At 38.3% G+C, this 22,728-nt stretch overlaps 2 protein-coding genes across 3 annotated transcripts in view; one reads left to right on the plus strand and one right to left on the minus strand.

The window, feature by feature from the left end:
- micu2 (mitochondrial calcium uptake 2) overlaps nucleotides 1-9,195 on the plus strand; it is a 16,037-nt gene extending 6,842 nt beyond the window's left edge. The window contains exons 7-12 of the mRNA XM_017439895.3: nucleotides 3,823-3,876; nucleotides 3,991-4,088; nucleotides 5,619-5,790; nucleotides 6,988-7,096; nucleotides 7,188-7,345; nucleotides 8,278-9,195. Of these exons, the coding sequence (XP_017295384.1) occupies nucleotides 3,823-3,876; nucleotides 3,991-4,088; nucleotides 5,619-5,790; nucleotides 6,988-7,096; nucleotides 7,188-7,345; nucleotides 8,278-8,379 (693 nt within the window). The 3' untranslated portion in view covers nucleotides 8,380-9,195. The remainder of the gene's footprint in view (nucleotides 1-3,822; nucleotides 3,877-3,990; nucleotides 4,089-5,618; nucleotides 5,791-6,987; nucleotides 7,097-7,187; nucleotides 7,346-8,277) is intronic.
- Nucleotides 9,196-9,753: 558 nt separating this feature from the next.
- On the minus strand, nucleotides 9,754-17,327 carry LOC108250145 (interferon regulatory factor 2-binding protein 1). 2 transcript variants are annotated; one of them, XM_017439889.3, is made up of 2 exons: nucleotides 15,282-17,327; nucleotides 9,754-10,553 (listed from the first exon to the last, which is right to left on the minus strand). In XM_017439889.3, exon 1 carries the CDS (start codon nucleotides 17,081-17,083, stop codon nucleotides 15,314-15,316), a length of 1,770 nt encoding a protein of 589 aa, XP_017295378.1. In that variant the 5' UTR covers nucleotides 17,084-17,327; the 3' UTR covers nucleotides 9,754-10,553; nucleotides 15,282-15,313. The 2 variants fall into 2 exon arrangements, with proteins under 2 accessions (XP_017295378.1, XP_017295377.1); XM_017439888.3 differs by having other exon boundaries at nucleotides 9,754-10,597.
- Nucleotides 17,328-22,728: the final 5,401 nt, after the last annotated feature.

Below are 22,728 nucleotides of genomic sequence, written 5' to 3' on the forward strand. Positions count from 1 at the left end.
AATCATCAAAATTAAACGAAATAAACATTTGAAATATATGAGTTTGTATGTAATGTATGAATATAATATACAAGTTTCACTTTTTAAATGGAATTACTGAAATCAATCTACTTTTTCATGATATTCTAATTTTATGACCAGCACCTGTAGATTAGCTGCAGTGTTTGGGATCAGTGTCATGTTGCATCATGACCCAGTTTGGTTCATGGTTCAGCTGTCTGATAGATGGCCTCACATTTGACTATAATTCTTTGGTCTACACAGGAGCTCATGGTTGACTCAATGACTGCAAGGAGGCCAGGCCATCAGTCCTCCACCACTGTGCTTACAGTTAATAAGAGGTGTTAGGCTGTGTTTTAATTTCTCCAAATATGCTGCTGTGCATTGTGGTAAAATCTCATTTGGTCTCAATTTGTTTCTGAAGTCTTGTGGTTCATTCAGATCAGTGGTGTCCAGTTCTGGTCCTTGAGGGCCACTATCCTGCATCCTTGACATTGTGTTAACACACACCTGGCAAAAACTTGTTTTTCTAGAGGAGGTCCCACTGATTCTGATCAGTTAATCAATGCATTTGATCAGCAGCTCCTGGCTGATACTGAACCTCTGAAATTCTGTGGAAGCAGAAAGGATGGAACCAGTTTTTCACTCCAGCTTGAACATCTTTGCTTAAGTTTTGCTTAAAAAGATAATGGCATGGTCGAATCTGTGTGTTTTTGTTCAATTTGAAGAATTTAAAACTTGATAAAGACCAGATAATTTTTGTACATAACAGAATGTAATAAATCTTAAAATTGAAAGACTGGTTTTTCTTTTTACCATGACTGTAAGAGAAATTATGAAATGAGTAAGTTTTTATTGATATTTGAGCAAATGTTTGTGTTCACTCAAATGTTAAAGTGTCATACTTTAATGCTGCCTGACTGCTGCTGATGCTGCCTCAGTTGTAAGTATAAACCCAGGCTCCATGTGAAGGTAAAGGAGAGCTGCGCTGCAGCTGCTTGACTTTGTTTTTCATCTCTTGTGTGTTTACCCGAGTCAGCCAATCAGTTTTGTTGGTTCATTTAAAGTCATTTATGTCTGTTTGAAGCAGACTTCTTCTTGTTGAGGGCAGGGGATGACTCCTGTAAACTCAACTGAGTTAAGGCTTTGGCTACTTTTTGTTTCAGTAGAGTGCATGTAGGCACGTGTTGCACCTTGTGTCATGTTTTCATGTTGCAACTTGGTGCACAGAAACCAAGGAATTTAATGAGTAGAACTGCATGTATTCTTTTTTTGTGTGTTTGTTTGTGTTACTCTTATGGTCATGACAAAAAAAACCAACAAATTTAATTTCTAGGTTTTAATGCATCAGGACATGATACAAATGATCTGATCTTTACCAGGTTCTGATTTTATTCAAATGGTTGAAATTAGAGCCTGGGAACAGAATTGAGAAAGGGTGGACTTTATTTTTCCCATGACTATGTTTTTGGTTTTTGTTTTGTCTTCATATGATTGCTAAGAAGAGAGAAATGGTTAAATGCTTCCAGAATAATTGCACAACCCTAGTTCTGACGAAGTTGGGATGTTATACAAAAAATAATAAAAAACAAATGCAATGCAAATGCAATCCCAAATCTCACAGACTCACAATTTATATACAGTGGTACAAAGTAAATGTAACAAATGTTTAAACTGAAAAACAAAGTGGAATAGTGGCAACAAAAGGTTGTAAAAGTAAGTGGCATGAATAAGAAAAAGCTAAAGGAGCATTTTGTTGCTAATTAGGTCTATTAGCATTGGCAGATGTTCACCTGTCTGAAAAACTGCATAAAGATAGTAGAACAATTTCAGAATGCTGTTCCTCAATGGAAAGTTGGGAAGATTTTGAAACTCCCATTATTTAAAGTTCATAACATCATCAAAAGAAGTATCAAGAATCTGATTAAATCTCTGAGCTCAAAGGACAACGGGCTGAAAGTCAGCATTGGCTCCCTGTGGGCCCTCAGGGGCCACTGCATTAAAACCAGGTCTGATTCCGTTCTGGACATCATTGCATGGACTCAGGAACACTTCCCCAGATCACTGTCTGTAAACACAGTTCACTGAACCATCTACAGTTGCTGTTTAAAGCTCTATCAGACAAAGAAGAAGCCATCTGAACACCATCCAGAAACTCTGCTGTCTGAGCTGAATCTCATTTAAAATAAACTACAGGTTTTAGAACAACATACATCCAGGGACATGCACAGATAGACACTAGGTGGTGCTAGAGCACATATATTGCATTTGTGTTGTACTCAAGTACATTTTGCATAAAGATTTTATCACACTTTTTCTGGTTATAGTTAATTTAAACTATAGAACAGTCACTGGTTACTAAGGTTTATGAAGATGACTCATTTAATGTGACATATCTTGTAGATTTGTCAGGCTAGGTTAGTTACAATATATACAGTTATATGGTGCAGATGTTATTTTGTAATCAAAGTAAAGAATGATGTAGTGAAGACAAACACATAGTGAACAAAGGACAGCGCATAGTATAAACACATACTATAAACACATAGTGAACGCTGTATAAAAGTAAAAACAAATAAGTTTCAAATTGGACTCGAAGTTTAGCTCAAAGGCTGGTTGTGAGTCAGTGTTCGAGCTTTTAATCAATCTATAATAATTTTCTTGTTTTCTTAATTTTCATAAAATCCACTTAAAATGCATCCTTGTATTAAGTTAATGTTGTTGTTTTTTCCTGGGTGTTCATGTCCCTGTCTCTCACAGGACAGTTTGCATTGTAGGTACCCACTAACACAAAAAAGGTGTCCTTCTTTGGCATCAGCAAATGTGGGAAGTTATGGTGTAGTCAAAAAGTATTTTTACATAGGCTTTTGATCTTCTGTTTCAAATTCATCAAATTGTTCTCATCTGTTTTATTTGAATAATCAGTTGGGTTTTTTATTGACTGACAGATAACTTCAAAGACAAAGGTATTTTTCTTGTGTGTGCATGTAAATTGGCAGTGAGATTTAGAAAAGTATACAGTAAGTGCATCAAAAATCTTACCCAGGGTACAAAATAGTTGGACTGTTGTGAAGAAAGTGTCATCCAGCATCTTTAACTCTTTACTATCATGCAGAACATTGATTTATCTCATTTATGTTTCATTATACGGTGTTCTGTTGTTACGAATTTTATCGTGAAACCAACCTGTAGCGTGTTTAACATTATTAAACACATTCCTCAGACAGAATATGGCTATTAATTTTAAATAGGTATACATACATGATGTTTTAAGCTGTGCCCGTAATAAATCTCACACTGCTACGACAGCGAGCGGTTCCATGTGCCACACAAAGTGCCCTTTTTTTTCTACTTGAGCACCTGCCCCCCNATTTGAGCTTGTCACAGTTAGTTTTAGTGTAATTATTTGGTGTCCAAGAATAGGACAAATCGAGTGTTATACAGTGCCTATAAAAAGTATTCATGGATGTTTTATGTTTTTATTGCTATCACAACTCAGTTATGGTCAATATAAAAAAGCCTTCTTTACAAAGAAGATAAAAAAAAATAAAAATAAAAACATTTTTTCAAAAGGACAAAAGAATTTCTACAGAGTGATACCAGTTTCTTAAAAATATTTCATTTAAAATAGGTTATTGCATAAATATTCACCCCCTTTAATGAGACTGTCCTTTTAATTTTAATCTTTTTGCCAAAACTAAAAAATACAAATAATTTTCTTTGTTGGAAAGTTGGCTTTCTGAGCTAGTCAGTTTTGGTTCAGTTCATTAAAGAAAACGTGAAAAAAATTAACTCTTTCTTTTCTTTTTTTACTTTTTTAAGCTTAAGAAAATCATTGGCAAAAGTAAAATGAGGCCTCCTAAGGATACTACAGAGGTTAGTGTTCACCTTCTTCTGTCGACTGAATGTAAAGGATTTCTCTTGTATTACAGCGTTTAGAGCTTTAAGTTTTTATAGTAACAGAGTGTTTTATGGTGTTTTTGATTACAGAAACCAACTGATGAAGGAGAGGGTGTGAACACAACACTACAGGCTTACTTCTTTGGGAAGAAAGGAGACCGTAAGCTGCAGTATCAGGACTTCCACAGGTAAGGGAAGCTTTTTATACAGCTTCCTCTTTTTAGATATATATAGATATAAAGCCATATGAAATAGTTTCATTTTCTTCCAGATTCTGTTTTATTTTTTTCACTTCTGTGTTTTATGACAGAACCACATTTTTATTCACTGTCGTCTCACCCCCCTTTTCAGGGGTCATTTTCGGAGAAAGATACAAGACAAAAAAACCAGTATTGTGACAGATTTCTCACCCTTCCCACAAGCTGTTTAACCTGCTGCCATCTAAACACTGGACTGTTCCATTGTATCAAAAACAACCACAATGTGCAGCAGCTTCATTCCTCAGGCAAACGGGCTGCTGAGTCTCCAGTAACAGTCAACACACTACTGGACAAGAGACTCAGAGATTCATCTCAATTTGTTTTTTGTTTGTTTGCCTACAAAGTGTCTAACCAATTGGTGGACAAAAAAAATTCAGCTATTCTTTTGGAAAATATTCCAAATTTGATAAATATTGACAAATTTACATGCCAAAGATTGAAACAAAGATATTTGCAATGTGTTAGTTGGGGATGACTGTTCGCCACTACCACACCAAATTTAAGCTCAAAATCTGTAAACTTGGCTGAAGTATAGCCATGTTTGTGTTTGCTAAGTTTGATTAGCTGTGGTGGCCATCTTGAATCGGGTTGACTTCAAAAGGTTAATCAGTACTAGATGTACAGTAAAATTGGCCCAATTTTACAAACAAAACAAAAACCCTTCACCAGTCTGAGCTTTATGGGAGAGTGACAAACTCTAGTAAAGATTTAATGAGTTTTCTTCAATTGTGACTTTCTCTTTGCCAAACGTCCTGGGAGACTCCATGGTCAAGTGCTTCTCAGCAGCCGGCCCAAATGGAGATTTAATCTGAGTTTTCTTCAACAGAGTCTTTCTGTTTGTCCCTCTCCCATAAAGCTCAGACTGGTGAAGAACCTGATCATCAGCTGTTATCTGTACAGTCTCTCCATCTCACCTGCTGAAGCTTGGAGCTCCTTCAGAGAGCTCCCAGGTGTCTTGGTGGTCTCTCTCTATTCTCCTTCTTCACAGTCACTCAGTTTGTGAGGACGTCCTGCTCTTGGTAGATTTACACATGTTCCATATTCCTTCCATTTCTTGATGATGGATTTAACAGAACTCCTGAGGATGTTTAGGGCCTTGTAAATCCTTTTGGATCCATCCCCTGACTTTACTTTTCGATAATCTTTTCTCTGAGTTGAATTAGGACAGTTGCTTTAAACGGAGTGAATATTTATGCAATCAGTTATTTTACATTACATATTTCTATTTAAGTGGTATTACTCTGTAGAAATTTGATTTTACTGTGACATTGAATATTTATTTTTTTTAATGATTTTTTTGTAAAGAAGGCCATTTTTATTGATTATGATTGATTTAAGACAGAATTAAGGGGGTGAATAATTTTTTTATAGGTACTGTATATTTAATGATTATTTCAAAATCTTAGACAATTTACATTGTTCAAAAGAAAATTTCTCTAAGTGGTCTCTGTTGTTCAGGTTCATGGAGGACTTGCAGGCTGAGGTCCAAGAAATGGAGTTCCTGCAGTTCTCCAAAGGCATGGACACCATGAGAAGAGAAGACTTTGCAGAGTGGCTGCTACACTACACCAATGAAGAAGATAATGAAGTCTACTGGGAAAACATGAGGAAGAGGATTCCTGCTGGTCAGGTACAAAGACTCTTCTTCTTTTGTTAGGCAGAGATTTAATGTAGCCTTTTTATTTTAGAATGATCTTTTTATTTGTTGTTTCTAAAAATACTCTCCAAAACATGGCGCCATTTAAAGAAATCCACACGAAAATGCTAAACAACCCAAAATGCTGCAGTAACTATGCCACCCCAGCATGAGGCGCTGTAACACTACCATAAAAACACATCAGAGATGAGGAAACAAAACGTGGAACATGAGCATAAAGCTTCCATGTTTGTTAAGAACCATAGACTTAGTATACACTCCTGATCAAAATCTTAGGACCAGTCAAAAAATTGCAAATTCTTGCAATTTTTTGACTGGTCTTAAGATTTTGATCAGGAGTGTATATACAAACCATGGACTATATATTATGATGTACAGTTTGTGGTATGAACTGTAAACAGAAGGAACCAAAAGATGAGAATAGTGAATACAAGAGCAAGAACTGAATCCTTTGTGGACTGACAATAAAGTGGAACTTTTAATTTAAACTATAATGCAAGAAAGTGTAGGACAGTGTTGATTTGGGATCATGTCAGTCTAATATGTGGTCATAAAGACCCAGTATCCAGAGAAGAGTTGTGCTCACAGTGTTCAAAGCATATCAGGACAAATTCCTTATCCAAAAGTGTTAGTCTTTTAAAACTATTCCTAATTCCCACATTCTTTTTTTAATGCATACTTGATGTATATTGTAGTTTTATTTTTTTTTATTGGTATCGCAATAAAGAGATTAAAAACCTTTTTGTCTATAGGTTAGTTGGTGTAACAATAAGGGGTTTTGCTCTGCTCTATTTAAGACATTATTGTTCATCAGCCTGTCTGTTCATTGAAGTGATACAATAAACAAAAGTTTTGCTGCAGTTGGGAGAATAGCATTTGCAGCACAAACGTGAGCATGTATTGTTATTGTTGTTACTGTTGACACACATCCATGCCTTTTGAACTTGTAGGTTAGATTACAGCTGGGACTATGAGATCATAATTTTCAAAATGTTGAATTTAAACCGTCCACATAAAAACACAAGGGTGGCATTTCAATATTTCTACATTCTGGAATCCAGTTGCAAAAAAACACTTTTTAGGTGCTCCTAAAATGTTGTGTGGATGCAAGACTGAAACAATAAAATTCCTGTGTAGATGGGCACTAAAACAGAAATATCTTTCTTCTAGAGTATCACATTTGAGGAGTTTAAATCCTTTTGCCTATTTACCAACAATCTGGAGGACTTCGCCTTTTCAATGAAGATGGTGACTGAAGCCAACCGTCCCGTAGGAATGGGTAACACCTATTTGTTGGTTAGAGCTGAACACTTTTTTTCCCAGGACTATGTACAGTAGATGAGTGCTCTTTTCCTTTTGTTGAAATGCAGCTCAGTTCAAGCGAGCTGTACAGATTGCCACCGGCCACGAGCTGTCGGAAAACGTTCTGGACACGGTGTTCAAACTCTTTGACATGGATGGAGACAACTGCCTGAGCCACAGAGAATTCATCGGAGTAATGAAAGACAGAGTTCTGCGTGGCCTGAAGGTTAGCTTCCACCTTTACTCATCTTTTCAAACTATTTCATGCTGACAGTCAAACATATCAGGACCCTGTAAGAAAAATGTTTGGTTATACTGTCCTATTGTATTAAAAAAAAAACATACTGCAGATGCTTTGTAAACAACTGCTATAAGTCCACCTGTGATTCATCTGCTTGTAAAAATACCATATTTTCCAGACAATAAGGCACACTTAAAAGCCTTCAATTTTCTCAAAAAACGACAGTGTGCCTTATAATCCGAAGCGCCTTATATATGTAAGAAGTCGTAATGTTTTAGTACGACTTCAGTAAACTACAAAGCTGCACTGCTTGCAGCATTAAGGCTCAGTTATAGTCATGCAGGGCTCCATGCAGGGCTCCGTGCAGGGCGCGTGGTGGAGGCGTTTATACTTGACACTTACGTTGGTGCAGTATCCTCCTGTGAGTTTTGAGATCTCTCATGGAGGGATCATATAAATGCTGATACAGGCGAACCAGCTCCGCTAGAGCAATGAAATTATTCGTTTTGAATGAAGCGCGGCTCACGAATTGGAGGGGATTTCATAGGTCCTTGTTTAAACAAAGCTGTTGCATGATGTTAGCATGCAGTATATGTTAAGGGTGACTCTTAGCTACTACCACAGCAAATTCTCGCTAAACATCTGTAAAATTGATGGAGTTACAGACATTTTCGTATTTGCTGAGGTTGATTAGCTGTAGTGGCTACCTTGAATTGGATTGACTTCATAAATGAGTCAGTCATAGATGTAAGTCCAATGATTACATTTTAATTACTTCATTAAAATGTCAATGATTTACTTAGCTAACAGACACTAATGGTTGCTTTATCGCCTGCCTTTCATGGTGCACAATGTTAATAACTACTGAGCGATAAATTTCTGTTCTAATGATGTGCTAAACACGGTCCTGGTTGCAGGTGCAGCCTCAGTATGGCCTCTCTGGCTACTGGAAGTGTGTGAAGAGAGAGACCCTGAAGGGAGCTCAGGAGGCCCTGGGACATACTGGCTGCCCCATCTGAACCACTAAAATGTTTTTTGGTTTTTTTTGTATGTTTTCTACAAGATTTCTAAATAATATATAAAATAAGTGCTGTGATTGAGACTATACATGCAAACAAATATAGAGTGTGTACCACTGTCTTTTGTTCAAAACCATCTGAGCTCACATTTGATATTGGCTTAATCTTTTTGGGCCTGGTTATGGTGTTTACATTATTGGGTGGTTGTCTGGTTTTGGCCTTTACATTTGAAAATGATTATATAGTAGGAAGCCAGCTTTGTTGAGCTGAAATAATTTTCAGTATCACAAACAAGTCTGTCTTTGATTGTGTTTAGATCACCATTAATTGAATGACGTCTATCTTTGAATAAACATTGTGATTACATTTAACAATCTATTAAAAATAGCTATAGCCTAAAGATTATAATCTTAAGTTATAGTCAAACAAGGTTTTTACTTTTTTTATGTCAATTTGTTTGTGCACAGTTCAGCTGCCATATTGGAAGACAAGAACTTGTAAATAAACAAAAGAACGAGTTAAAGTGATTTATGCTCATTTAACCATAATGGTCAACTTTGGTGCCGTTTTTGGCTGCTCAAACAGGGCAGGAGGTACGTTCTTGATAAGAAATCATGTGTCAACGCACCACCTTATTGTGTACCAGTAAAAGTTTCTATTTTTCCATCTTTGGGTTACATTGTTATATTTAGCTTTGAGAAATGACTTCAGCAGAGACATCCGATCCAAATACTTAAAGATGACCACTTTAACATTTGTTCCTACTGTTTTTAGATACAGGACATTTAATAAAGAATGAGTGTCATATTCACCAAACTGTGTGTTCATGTTCATTTCTACAGAGGTTTAAAATGTTTTTAATACAAAGGTTGACAGAAAATTTAAAAATTAACTTTTTTAAAATAAACCAACTCACTGGATTGAGAACTGTTTTCATCTTAAACAATATAAAACAAAATAAGGTTTGAACTTGTCTATATAAAAGGCAGCATTTACGGAACATTGAAGCCATGAGATCTTGTTTTACAGAAGCTGCCATGTTGTATTTTTGGACCCAGAGTCTGCTCACTAGAAATGTGGGGCTTTAACTTCCACCTACTCCCCCACACAATCATGGTGTCAGATGAGCTTTCTTTAAACAACTAATTATAGTTAAATGTGTTTTAAAAATAAACATTTGAATATACAGCAGCAAGGTAAGAACTACATGAATTAACAGGAGGCTTCATCATCAAACATGTGATTTCAGAGCCTTGAATCTGGACTTCATCTGACACTGCCCTTCCTGCTCAGAGCTTCCATTCAAGTGTCCCATTACAAATAAAACCGTGGAGTCTGACAGACTGAACTTGGCATCAAAACCAGGGAGACAGCTCAAACTACGTATTTAGTTCTTTATTATAGAATTGACTTGTGCAGATCACATAAGCATGTGGGTTAACCATTGGAGATTGTGATGCTAATTATCTTACTATACACGAAATTCAAAAAGAAAGACAAAACAAGCTTACATCAGTTATACATGGACTAATTAGTGACTGATGCCAAGGTTATTGGTGAGTACACAACACACAACTACAATAAAATGACACTAAGCATGAAGCCATCTTTGGTCTTCTTATAACTAGAAAACAAATACATAAAATTTGTATTGTATCAAAAATAGAAATTACATAGCCATATTGAAAGTAAGTTCACATTTTTGACATACAAGAGAAGAATACCTACAAGACATTGTGGGACTACATTTTTGCACTCCTTGGCAATAAGGACCAAATGGTTTTCTGTGTTCTTGAACATTCTTTTTTTAATATACCTCAAATGAACTGCAATATTTTTGCCAATCTATCAATTTTGCATCTGTTTAAATCAGGATGCACCACTTAGACCCTACACACCCCTTAAAAAAAAGAAAGGAAAAAAAAAAGAGAGACAGAACAATAACATTGTCAGATTGTCAGTCAAATGTGTGCTTTCAATCCAGGGCTTTTAAAAATGAGGCCTCAGCCACAGTGAGGAAAGCCTGAGCTGATACCCCTCTGTTCCCGACACAGGCCCTCAGAAATGAGTCTTCTTGTGTCTTTACAACCGGTCTTTGAGCCGCTGTCCTCCTGGGGTTTTGAGTTAATCTGCTCTGGGAGGCACACATGATCAAATGCAGCCGAAGTGGACCTCTGTTGGAGATAAAAAGGGAAGTGCTTTCAAAGTGTTTGATCCCCTGTGGAGAAAAAATAAATAAATAAAAACTGATGTTTTATTGTGAAACAGCACAGTAACAATGTACAGCTTTAACTCTTGATCACCATAGATAATCTGTTGTATAACACTACTTTTGAAAAAGTTTAGAGATTGTTTAAAATGTAGATAAAAAAAAACTATGCAATGGTTTGCAGCAGAAGTCACAGTGGGTACACCCTGGACAGGTTGCAACTCCATCACGGGACCACATAGAAACAGACACTCGACCATTCACACTCTCACTCACATCTAGAGACAATTAAAGGCCTTTCCACACTCCATGAGAAGTCACAAAGTTGGCTAACGTTCATGTGACTGCATGACAAAAATTGCGCCAGCTTGTTCTTGTAGCAGCTTCGTCCGCCCCTTCTCGACACAAGGCCCTTTTTTGTCCAGTGGTCTTGTGGACTATGAAAGGTGCAAAAACAAATGTATTGTAACCATTGATGTTACTAATAAACGTAACATGCATGTTTTTTTCATTTGTGTGAGGAAACCTGGAGTACCCAGAGAAAACACAAGTGTGCACAGGGAGAATATGCAAATTCTCACTGTGAGGTGACAGCAGTAACAACTGCACCACCATGCCACCCTGAATACCATGCAAAAATGCTAAAATCCTTTTTAGAAACTATGGTCTACATAGCCTCCACACTAAATGGGAGAGGGAGCAATCGGCCTGTTTTCAGCGCACAGTTCAAAAGCCTGCCTCTCTGATGGTATGGTGGTGCATTAGTACCTCTGGCATGGACAGTGTACATATCTAGAAAGGCACCATTAATGCAGAAGAATATATACAGATTTTAGAACAATGTACATATCATTCAGATTATGCCTTTTTCAGGCATATTTCAATTAGACGATAATAAACTACAGACTTCTTCCATGAAGCCATGCTGCTGGAATGGATGCAGAGTCCAGGTGCTGAACTTACCTGCTTCCAGTCCAGACCTATTACGAACTAAAACATCTGATGCATTTTAAAACAAAAAAATATCCAGCAAAGAAGACCCAGGACTGTTGAACAGCTAGAATCCACCATCAGAGCAGAATGGGACAACATTCCCTCTAAAATCTCTGTGTCCGTCCAGAGCTTGCTGATATTATTCCATCATTATCAAAGACAATGGCCTCTGTGACGTGATACATGGACCTATCTGCAAACACACACACACACCACACCGTCTTCTCACTGCCCATACATACAATTACACACACATACGCACACTTTGCTGCTTCTGTATCTCTCCCATCTCTCCCACTCCCCCCTCCTCCTTCCCTCTTCTCTCTTAGTAATTACTACATCGGCTGTTTTAGTTAGCCCTGGTACCATTTAGAAATTCGGTACTGTTTAGTTTAGCTTTATCTTCCTGTACACTTAGTTTAGTTCTGTACATTTAGTCCTGCTTAGATCTGTTTAGTTTAGCTACTATTTTTGACTGTCTTAGTAAAACCAGATATGTCTGGTTTTACTTCGGCTGTATAGCGGGCCTAGGGTACTTTTAGATAGTTCGGTACCGTTAGTTTTAGTTTTAGCTTAGTTTAGTTCTGTACATTTAGTCATGCTTAGATCTGTTTAGTTTAGCTTATTTAGACAATTAGTTATCATTGTATCTTGTACCTGTCTGTAATTTTGTTTCTGTAACTTCGTCTGTAATTTTGTTCTGTGTTGTAAAGCACTTTGAGTCGCCTCGTGCTGAAAAGTGCTATATAAATAAATGTACCTACCTAAAACATCCAGACATTTGTTATAATAGATGTTTCATAATGGGACACATGGACCTAGGATAACTTTTTTGAGTCATTGTCATAAAATTCAAAATTACCTTACTTCTTTTTCCAAAAAAAATTGCATAGTTTCTCAGTTTCAACTTTTGATATGTTTACTTTGTTCCATTATTAATAAAATCTGATTTGCAAATCATTACCTTGGTATTTACATTTTACACAACATCCAAAATGTTTCAGAATTGGGGTTGTATCTGAAGATGCTTGAGGAGCTTTATTGCTTAGACCCTCGAAATGGTTGTGTCTAAAAGGTCCAGTAGATTAACAGTTTCTGAAATACTCAGACCAGCCCATCTAAGTTACTTAAATCCCTGTTCTCCATTCTGATGCTCAGTTTTAACTTCAGCAAGTTGTCTTCACCACATCTACATGCCTAAAGGCACTGAGTTGCCGCCATGTGATTGGCTGATTGGCTATTTGTGCTAACAACAAATTGAACAAGTGTAAATCAAGGAGGAAAAAAATAAACTTCAGCCACAAGAAGTGTTGCCATAGATTGCCTAACCATGGCAGAGTTTTGATTTGAACACAGCAGGAAGTACTTGCACGAGAACACAGACAGTTTCAAAAACTAACAGACAACAAGAAAATCTGCTCACACAATTAATTGTAAATGTTTAAGAGCCAGGTCTCCAAAACAAAGATTCAGTAAAGCACATTTATGAGAGCAGTTAAATACCACCTGCCACCATGGTTAGGGCGAGGGTTAGGTTTATTAGCTTGTCTGCCATGTGATTGGCGATCTGTTAGCAAAATATCTTGTAAACCACTGGACAGATTTTAGTAAAATTCTCTGAAAGTAACAGCTAAATGTACATCTACAGCTTTTTAGCTTTTATGTGTTGGAATGACTCTTAGCTACTACCACACCAAGTTCTGTCTCAGTATCTGTAAAACTGAGAAGTGATCATTTTTGTGCTTCCTAAGGTCCATTTCCTGTGGCGGCCATCTTGAATCAGCTTGTCTCCAACACTTTATCAGTTGAAGTTAAACATCCAATGATTACTTTGAGTTTCATTAAGATCCACCCATTATTTTGCTATTTTGCTAACAGACAAAAACAGAATCAGACACATAACTACCTGACTGTTCACCTTTCATGGTAGCAGAATAAAAGTGAAATTAAAAAACGCATGTCTTAAATAGAGTAATGTATAAATATTAACCAAAGAGAAACATTTAGTTATTGAGAAAAGTCTACAGTCACAAATTATTTCTTTGTACCTAACTTATGAAGAACCAGACTTTCTTGTAATGCTTATCACTCGCCATGAAAGCAGATTAATAATGTTTTTATCCATGTGTGCATGTCCTTTCGTTTGTCTGTTACCAAAAAATCTCATGAACAACTGGACAGAACTGAATAAAACTGGCAGTAAGTACTCATTGGATGTACATCTACAACTGATTATCTTCTGGAGTCAATTCAGAGAGTTTGGTGTAAAGTAGCTGAGAGTTACACACTTCGAGCATGAGATCTCACAACATCGTGCATGATCTTATTTTCAAGGTTCAACCAAAACAGATAGAATTCACTTTTCACCACAAGATGAACTAAAACATGAAAGGCAGCGGGTGACATGCATTTTTTCAGAAAGGCTTGGCCTTTAACTTCTGCTTTAAATACTTTTTAATTGCAAGCTCATTAATCCAGGCAAAAGAAGTGATTCAAGAAATCCGACACAGAGCAGAAAACGGCCATTTGCAAGCTCTGCTACGAGGCTATTTCCTCATCCAACACAACAAACATCTTCTATCGTTTAAAGAAGAACCACGAAAAAGAATACACGACGGTCCAAAAAGTGCGAGGTCAAGCATGTTGTAAAAGACCTAGGGAAAGTTACGAAAAGAAAAACCCTAGCCAGCCAAAGATAATAATAAAGATAAAACTGAGTTTATTTTGATAATTCAGTTTAAATGTCTGTATAATTTAGAAAAAAATATGAAGGCTACTGTAGCTCTACCTCAGCCTCATCTGTTGTCATTTGAGACGTTTATTGCTGCACTAAAATGCAACAGTTGACATTTGTGAAAGTTCAGGTAAACTTTGAAATAAAGTTTGAAAAAAGTAATCAATGAGATTATTTTTTAATATTTTTCAGAGAATAACTGAAAACACTTAATTGTGGTATATCATGATACATATCGTTATCATGATATAAAATAGTTTATATCGTGATATATGATTTTTGGCAAATCTCACAAGATTTCTTGTCGAGTTGGAAAAATAAAAACAAAACCCTGAGTCACGACCTGCTCTGGTGAAATAGGTACACTTTAAAATGTTTGTTTCTCGCAGTCATCTCACTTCAAGCTGCGCTGGAAAGCAGCTTCCCCCGTATCTCCTGCAGCTACGTGCTTTATTTTTGTCTGTTTTCGAAAACCTTTGGTAAAATGTTTTCACTAGAAACAAGTTTTAAAAAAGTGATAAAAACACAAAAAGGGCATAACTGTCTTGATTTAAAAATTAAAACAATCCAAATAAACCTTTTGTTTTTTATTGATAAATAAGGAAGAATTATTTTATATTTGAGTATAAATATTCTGACATTAAAAAATAAAAATCAGAAAAACATGACAATTTTTTTTTCTACATTTGGCTCGTTATCATGGTAACTGAAATATAATGGCTATGACTTATCACAGTCTTTGTTTTATTGTGATCACTGATATTGCGAAGTTGATAAATTTTCAATGTGTTGTGCAATCCTAGTTCCCATTAGAGTTTAATGGATGTTGTTATAATTGTAAATTATGATTTTGGAGAATAAATATCAGACAACTGTAAAAAGTTGTTTTCTATATATTTGATTTTACAACTTGGAAAAATTAGAGCAAAAGGATTATGATCTCTGAGGTTTTTCTACACATCTTACCATTCACCCTGACAGGACGGAGATGTTGGGGATCACTCTTCCTTCTTTACTGTCACTTCTCTGTCTACGGCCAGGATGGTAGAGATCTCTCCCTGCATGAAGGCCCAAGGCACAGTGGATCCGGCAAGTGGGCAGCGTTCCCCACTCGGGCAGTACACCTCCCCTCCAGGACCCTGGCTGCGGATGAATCCTCGGGTGCAGGGGAAACAGAACTTGTGGTGCGCGACAGAGGGGCACTGGACAAAGTGCGTGTCCTCCAGGCGCTCTCTGCAGAGCGTGCAGCAGAGCAGAGCTCCCTGCATGCTGCTCGTGCTCTCCCCGCTGACGGAGTTGCTGCTTGGCCCCACCGTGCTCAAACCCTGCCCCCCCATGGCTGCCTGAGAGGCTGAGGTGGAGGCGGTGGAGGGACTGCTGCTGCTGGAGCGCCCTGCCGCTGAGGAGTGGGCTGCCGACATGCTAGGGCTGTCTCTGGCCATCTGACTGGAGCTCAGGCTGTCTGTGACCCCCATGAGTGCTGATATGGGCGAAGGCTGGCTGTGCAGGCGTGGAGGGCCATCCTGAGGAGCAGCCATGCCTGGAAGGGGTTCTGTGTAGGCACCTCGGGACCAGGGATCTCTTGCTGAATGATCAGGTCTCCCATCACTCTCTCCATTCTCTGTGCCAGGGGAAGGTTTGCGGCGTCTGGTTGTTCCTTTTGCTGGACCTGGGCGCCCAGCAGCTGCCAGCGATGGCATCGGGTCTGGCTGTGGCAGGACCTCCGGGATCGGGGGTTCTTTAAACATCCTCACCCCATCATTCAGCAGCTCAGACAGGCCACGCCAGTCTCCAGTGCCTTGCCGCTTCTCGTACTCCACGTATCGCAGCCCAGAGTTCACTGCTTTGCCTGCATCTTTGGCCGAATCACGGAACATCTGCCGGACCAGGTCTGGGACTGCAGAGAAGATTATTCCAGAGCCGACAGGGTACTCCACGAACACCTTCAGCTCAAACTCTGGAGCTGTGCTGGCGTCAAAGGCCAGGACGCGACCCTGCAGGTTATGGTCTTTCCTGAAGCGCACATTGAAGGGGGTGGAGTTGCTGAGAGCCATGAGCACATCACGGACTGCTTTGGGGTGACTTGGCCAACCCTCTATCCGACTGCGGGCCACCTCGTTCAATTCTGCCATCACTTCACTGTTCCTCCAAACTGCTGGGTCTAAACCCACAAGAGCAGAAGTACTGGCCCCCACACCAAGAGCCACCGCCTGCCTTCTGCCTGGATCAGCCATTAAAGGACCAGCTGAGACTGCAATAGGTGTGGCCCCGGGTCTGGAGCCCGATAATGGGGTTAAAAGCCCATGAGGAGTCGCTACCAGCCCCTGAGCTATTAAGGCGTGGGATATTGCGCCGAGACCAGGCACAGAACCGGTTACAGCCCGGCGGGTGTTCGGGCTCTGGCGGCTCCCCTCAGACAAGGATACGTCTTCAGGTCTGTGCAGCCCGTTGGGTAGCCGGGCAGACCCCCCGTATTCCACCCTGCCCCTGTCTACACGCTCACCGTGCTGCCGCCCCACTTCGACGGCTACGACCGAGCTGGATTTACCCTGCTGTGGACCCGGAGACCTGCCGTCTAAAACTCCGTGAGTGCTCTTTAGCTGCCGGGCGGTTTCGATGAGCAGCTCGATTCTGTCTGCCCCGTCGTAGTTCACACAGCCCCGGCACACCGCTTCGCTGAACTCCCACAGCATGGCCCACGGCATCTTGGGCAGATCGCAGAGGTAGCACCACTGCCGTCGGGAGGAAGACTGCGAGGCGGAGGACATGTTGTTTACAGGCCCGGGGAGCAAACTTTCTTCGGAGGCTGACACGTTTTCGGTTTGCGTTTCTCAGTATTTCTTCAGTCCTCGAACACCGCGCGCCACATGCCACGACCTATTTAACAGAAAGCCAACAAAAAACGCCTTCAAACGCGACTATTAGCGACAATACTTCAAACTTGGCAAGGTCTTCTTTTTCGGTTTGTTCGTGTCGGTCTGTGTCGAAGGAAGTAAAATGTTATAGGACACCGGAAACACCTACGCCACAGAGCTTCAAAGCATCATGGGTAGTGTAGTTCTACGTGTCAAGTCGTTTTTTGAAGTTTTATTTCTTTTATGCTGAATTTCCCGAGCAAAACCCTGGAATCACCACTTCTGGAAGATAATCCTTCACTCGTTAAATAAAGATTGTGTAATTTATGAGCTGTAATGGTCGAGTTTTGTCTACCTGTCTGTTGCCAAAATGTTTTATGAACCACTTGTCCAATTATAATGAACCTCCCAGAAAGTAATTATTGGATATTCATCTACAAATAATTTACTTTTGAAGTACACCTGATTCAAGATGGTTGCCACAGCCAACTTGCCTTAAAAATACATCAACAGCTCAGTTAATGTCACAGACATTGAGGTAAAATTTGTTGTGGTAGTAATAGCTAAGATTAATTCCCAACCACATACTGTGAGGGCCAACAGATGTGTCTAAAAAATCTATTAACATTTTGAAGCAAACTCTGTCGGACTGTAAGCAAAATATCTTATGTACCAATATATTTTAATGAAACTTTACGGAAATAATCATTGGCTGTACCTCTAAAACTGATCGTCTTATGGAGTCAGTCCATTTCAATATGGCTGCTACAGTCAGCTTACCCTAGAAAACACACATATATTGTATATTTAATATATTCATTCTATATCCAAATTTGGTGAATGCAAAGAACTTTGAGCAAATCCTACTGCTAGATATCTATTTGCATTTATATAAATAAGTAAATAAATATAAATAAATAATAATATTTTTATTCATAGTTTGAACCTGTTAAAAAGTGGATAATGTTGCACTTCAATTTTACACATTTTCATTATGTAAAATGTGTCCTGTGAACTTAAGAGCAGCCATGTATATTTTACAGTATTTCTACCAACTGTTTGTCATGTCTCTTTGCTTGAATGTGGCTTTTGTGTTAAGAGCAAAGCCAGAAAGTGTCAGTGTGAACATAGTAGATTTACCATGTGTCAATACATTTCGAAGGTAGTCTTTCTTGATAAAATGACTAAATTCTCACAAGACTGTATATTGTAGAGTTACTTACCTATGGAAGGATATTCCAGACACTTTTTTACATTTATTGGGGCAGTTAGAACACAGACATACACAACTCAGGCATATTGCTACAACAAGACTACGGATTCCCGTTTTGATAATGGCTGTGATTGTCCATTGAGTTACATGATCATGTTCTGAGTGCTCTTTCTGTTTTTAACTGTATGGTTTAGGATCATTGTCCATTTGAAGCCCCATAAGTGGCCAAGCTTTAACTTCCTTGCTGATGTTACTTCATCATTTCCACATTATGTTCTTTCCTCACGTTGTGAAGCGCACCAGCCCCTCCTGCAGCAAAACACTCCCACAACATGATACTGCCACTCCCATACTTCACAGTTGGGATGGTGTTTTTAGGCTTTCCAGCTTCACCCATTTTTCTCTAAATGTTACAATAGTCATTATGTCCAAACAGTTCAATTTTCGTTTCATCAAACCACAGGACATGTCCCCAGACATTAAGCTCTTTGTCCCTATGTTCATTTACAAACTGTAATCTGTCTTTTTTATGTTGCTTTGGGAGTCATGGCTTCTTCCTCATTGAGTTGCTTTGGGAGTCATGGCTTCTGCCTTACTGAGCTGCTTTGGGAGTCATGGCGTCTTCCTCACTGAGTGGCCTTTCAGCCCATGTTGATTCAGGACTAATTTAACTGTGCATGATGACTCTCTCTTACTAGCTTCAGCAGCATGTTCCCAAGGTTTTTTGGCTTTTGTTTTGGGGTTTATACACACATTTTGCAGCAAAACACATTGATCTCAGGAACAGAGAACCCATCTCCTTCCTGTGCAGTACGATGACAAGACATTCCCATGGTGTTTATACTTCAGTATAACTGTTTGAACAGATGAACGAGGCACCTGCAAGGAAAATGTACCCAAGAATAAATCAGAGTTGTGAAGGTCGACAGTTCTCTTCCTGATGTCTGGTTGATTTTCTTTTGAATTTCCCACTAAGTCACACAAGAAGCACTGTGTTTGAGGTGAGCCTTAAAATGCATCCACAGGTGTGTCTCCAATTAACGTAATTGTCCACCAATCAAAAGCTTCCAAAGCCATGACATCATCATTTGGGCTTTCCCAAACTGTTTAAAGGTTATAGTACATGTAAACTCAATGTGAACTTGTAACTTTGAAGACGGTAATAGAAATAATTTTGGGAATCCCAACTGACCAAAAGCAGGAAAGTTTTATCTGATTTCATGTAAGAGTGTGAGGGGAAAAAAATGTAAACAACTAGACTCAAATGTGTTTCAGAAATCTAATTTGACAATCTCAGATTTAATCATAAAAATATTTAAATAAACTTTAATATAATTTGTGAAAACAAACAGAAGTTCAGATGTAAAATAACATTGCATTGTAACTGTAATGTTTTCACAAATTAAAATAGTTAATTCAAAATCTTTCAACAGTGGTGTTTTTTTATGCCAGGAGCTGAAATACAGCCACCCACAAACACACAATGACACAGAACAAGTTCTGCCTCGAGGCAGAGATGTTTTCTTTGGATGTCCTTTGAAAATGGGTCAAAAAATGTTGGAAACTAAATTAGAGACTAAAAGTGCTCCAATAATAAAACCTAAACTTGTGAACAAGATCCTTCTCAATAAAGGAAAGCAGTGGCTTCCTTAATCTCAGCAGAAAAAAAAACACTTTTATATCTTTGACCATGTAAATAATACTGTTTCCAAAAACTTTTCTCTGAAATAAAGGCGGATAAAGAAATAACCACTGAAGACATTTTTCTGTCTAATAGTTCAAGTTAAAGATGGTCATTTTTGAGTTGAACAAGTTTTCTTCAGTTAATTTACATTGTGCTGATGTTGCAGAACATCTGAGAAATTTAGTTGTAAAGACAACAATGCATAAATACCAACATTAAAAAAACAACAATTTTTCCATTTCAAAATTCCAGACTATTACAGACACAAACTAATGAATTTCTTTGATTTTTAATGTCATTACCAACATCTACTGTTTGACATAATTCAAATTCCAAAGTTTAATTTCAGAATTAAACAGAAAAAGCTAAAAGCTGTATATGCCCTTTATGTGACTGATACTATATTATAACATGCAGGTAATAGCATGTGAAAATCCTGGTGAGTGAATAACTCAACAGAGCTCAATTAGCTCACAGCTAATGCATTGATAGATTGTCTGGTAGAATACCGAAGATTGAGATAAATCCTTAAATATACCAATCGGGAATTTATCGGAAAATCGGTTAACACTTTAATGTTTAATGCGTGTTTTACATCAACGTAGCTTTTATATAGAAAAGTGCTAAGCGTGCTAATGTTAGCTGCGTATGCTACCACTAAAGGCTGCTATCCTTTCGCAAAGCTAGAATTAGTTCTGCAATGGCGGAGACTGTGCTTTTGTACTTCTAAGCCATGTTGAAGCTACTATAAGTTGGGTTCAGTTAAAATAGTAAATGTTGAAGTGTTACAAATTCTTTAATCAGCGTTTTTAAAGTAATTATAATATGAAATGTTTTATATCTGATTTGTAATTCATTGTAACATTTATTTGGATTTATGAACAAATATGTATTATGTGTTAAAGTTATCAGGATGTTTTGGTTAACACTAAAATTAACAGTTAACTACTGTTATAACATTAAATAATAGCTAATTATAACCTTAAGAACTGTGAACTGTAATCTTGAATCCAAGGTTATGGAATCTTGAAATAGTTAAATGGGAACAAAATGATTTACTTTCTGCACTCTATGCAGATTGGTTTCATAGATGAGGTTGGATGGCAAGCCAAGCCCATGCGGACAAGGATAAGCTGTGTGGCCAGCCAGGTATCCATTTGCAGAAGAACTTTCACAAGGACCCAAAATTCATTTTGGGGCTCAGACAAGATTCCCTACATAACACTACCCGGTATCGAGGAGAAAAAGACTCACTAAAATCTAAAAACTCACTCACCGCTCCTTACAACGGGACCGGAAAAATGCACAGAGCCAAAGTGTGAACAAAACAGCCAGAGAATCAAGTAAAAAATCACAATCAACATTTATTAACTTTCAGCTGATAGGGGACGCTCTTACCATAGCAAAAACCCAAGACACGTCTGAGCGAGATCTCTACAACATAAAGATTTTAGCATGAGCCCCACTAAGAGACACTACACACATCCCGTGAACAACTCCCCGTCTTATCAGCACATCCTTCCGGGACCATATATGGAGTTGTTTTTCTGTCTTCTGCAGGTGAGTTTCTTTGGGAGGGTTCCGGTTTCTGGTGAGCTGACTCCCCCAGTTCCCATCCTCTTTGTACGTGGTACAGGCAGTCACATACGCCATAAACTCACATGACCTCACCAGTGCAGTACAATCATCAGCATGTTAACACAATTGATTCAATTATAAGTACATTAATACATGTTTTTAATCTGGTAAGAGCGTCTATTTTACACCGGGTAGCAACGTTGCTAAGAACTGGACTGTATTTCATTTTATTTATTTAAAGGGGGAAAAAGCTCTATTTATGTTGATTATTGTATTTGTTTTTTTTTCTTCAATATTTGTAAACAAAAGCAAATAGAAATTGCTCTGTTTGGAGGCAATAAAATAATCTGTTCCATACTCTGAGGTGTGACCTATTCCAGATCGTGGCAGAACCTAGTGGATGTTAAGTGCGCTACAGTGACATGAAAGGTGGGTGACAGACGGACAAGTACCTTTTTTGTAAAAAAAACAGAAAAACCCACAAAGGTCACTGAAATAACTTTAAACCTTTTTTCAGTTTCAAAAGAAAATAATTACTCAAAATCAACAAATGATTGCTTTTGAATTGTGGTTTAATAGAATTATTTTATAGGATGGTACCCCTAAAAAGATAATTTGCCCACAGGGTCTTCATTCGTGTAATCAGTCAGTCTGCCTGTTTAAAGGGTGAAAAGTAGTCACTGTGCTGTTTGGTAACATGGTGTGTACCACACTGAGCATGGACCACAGAAAGCTGAGGACAGAATTGTCTTAGGAGCTTAGAAAGATAATTATTGGACAGCTTGTTAAAGGTATAGACTATAAGACCATCTCTAAGCAGCTGGATGTTCCTGTGACTCCAGCTGCACAGATTATTCAGAAGTTGGTGTAGATTCTCAGTCATCCAGGCCATGGTAAATTAAAAATAAAAGGTTAAAAAACAAAAACCATTATAGCACCAAACTGAGCGGAGTTGTGTATGCAGTTCAGTGCAGCGAAGAATGTTCAGACCTCTATATTGGAGAGACCAAACAACCTCTCCACAGACGCATGGCTCAACACAGGAGAGCCACCTCTTCTGGACAGGACTCAGCTGTTCACCTA

This window comes from Kryptolebias marmoratus, linkage group LG13 (genome assembly GCF_001649575.2).
Source record: "Kryptolebias marmoratus isolate JLee-2015 linkage group LG13, ASM164957v2, whole genome shotgun sequence".
Classification (NCBI taxonomy): Eukaryota; Metazoa; Chordata; class Actinopteri; order Cyprinodontiformes; family Rivulidae; genus Kryptolebias; species Kryptolebias marmoratus.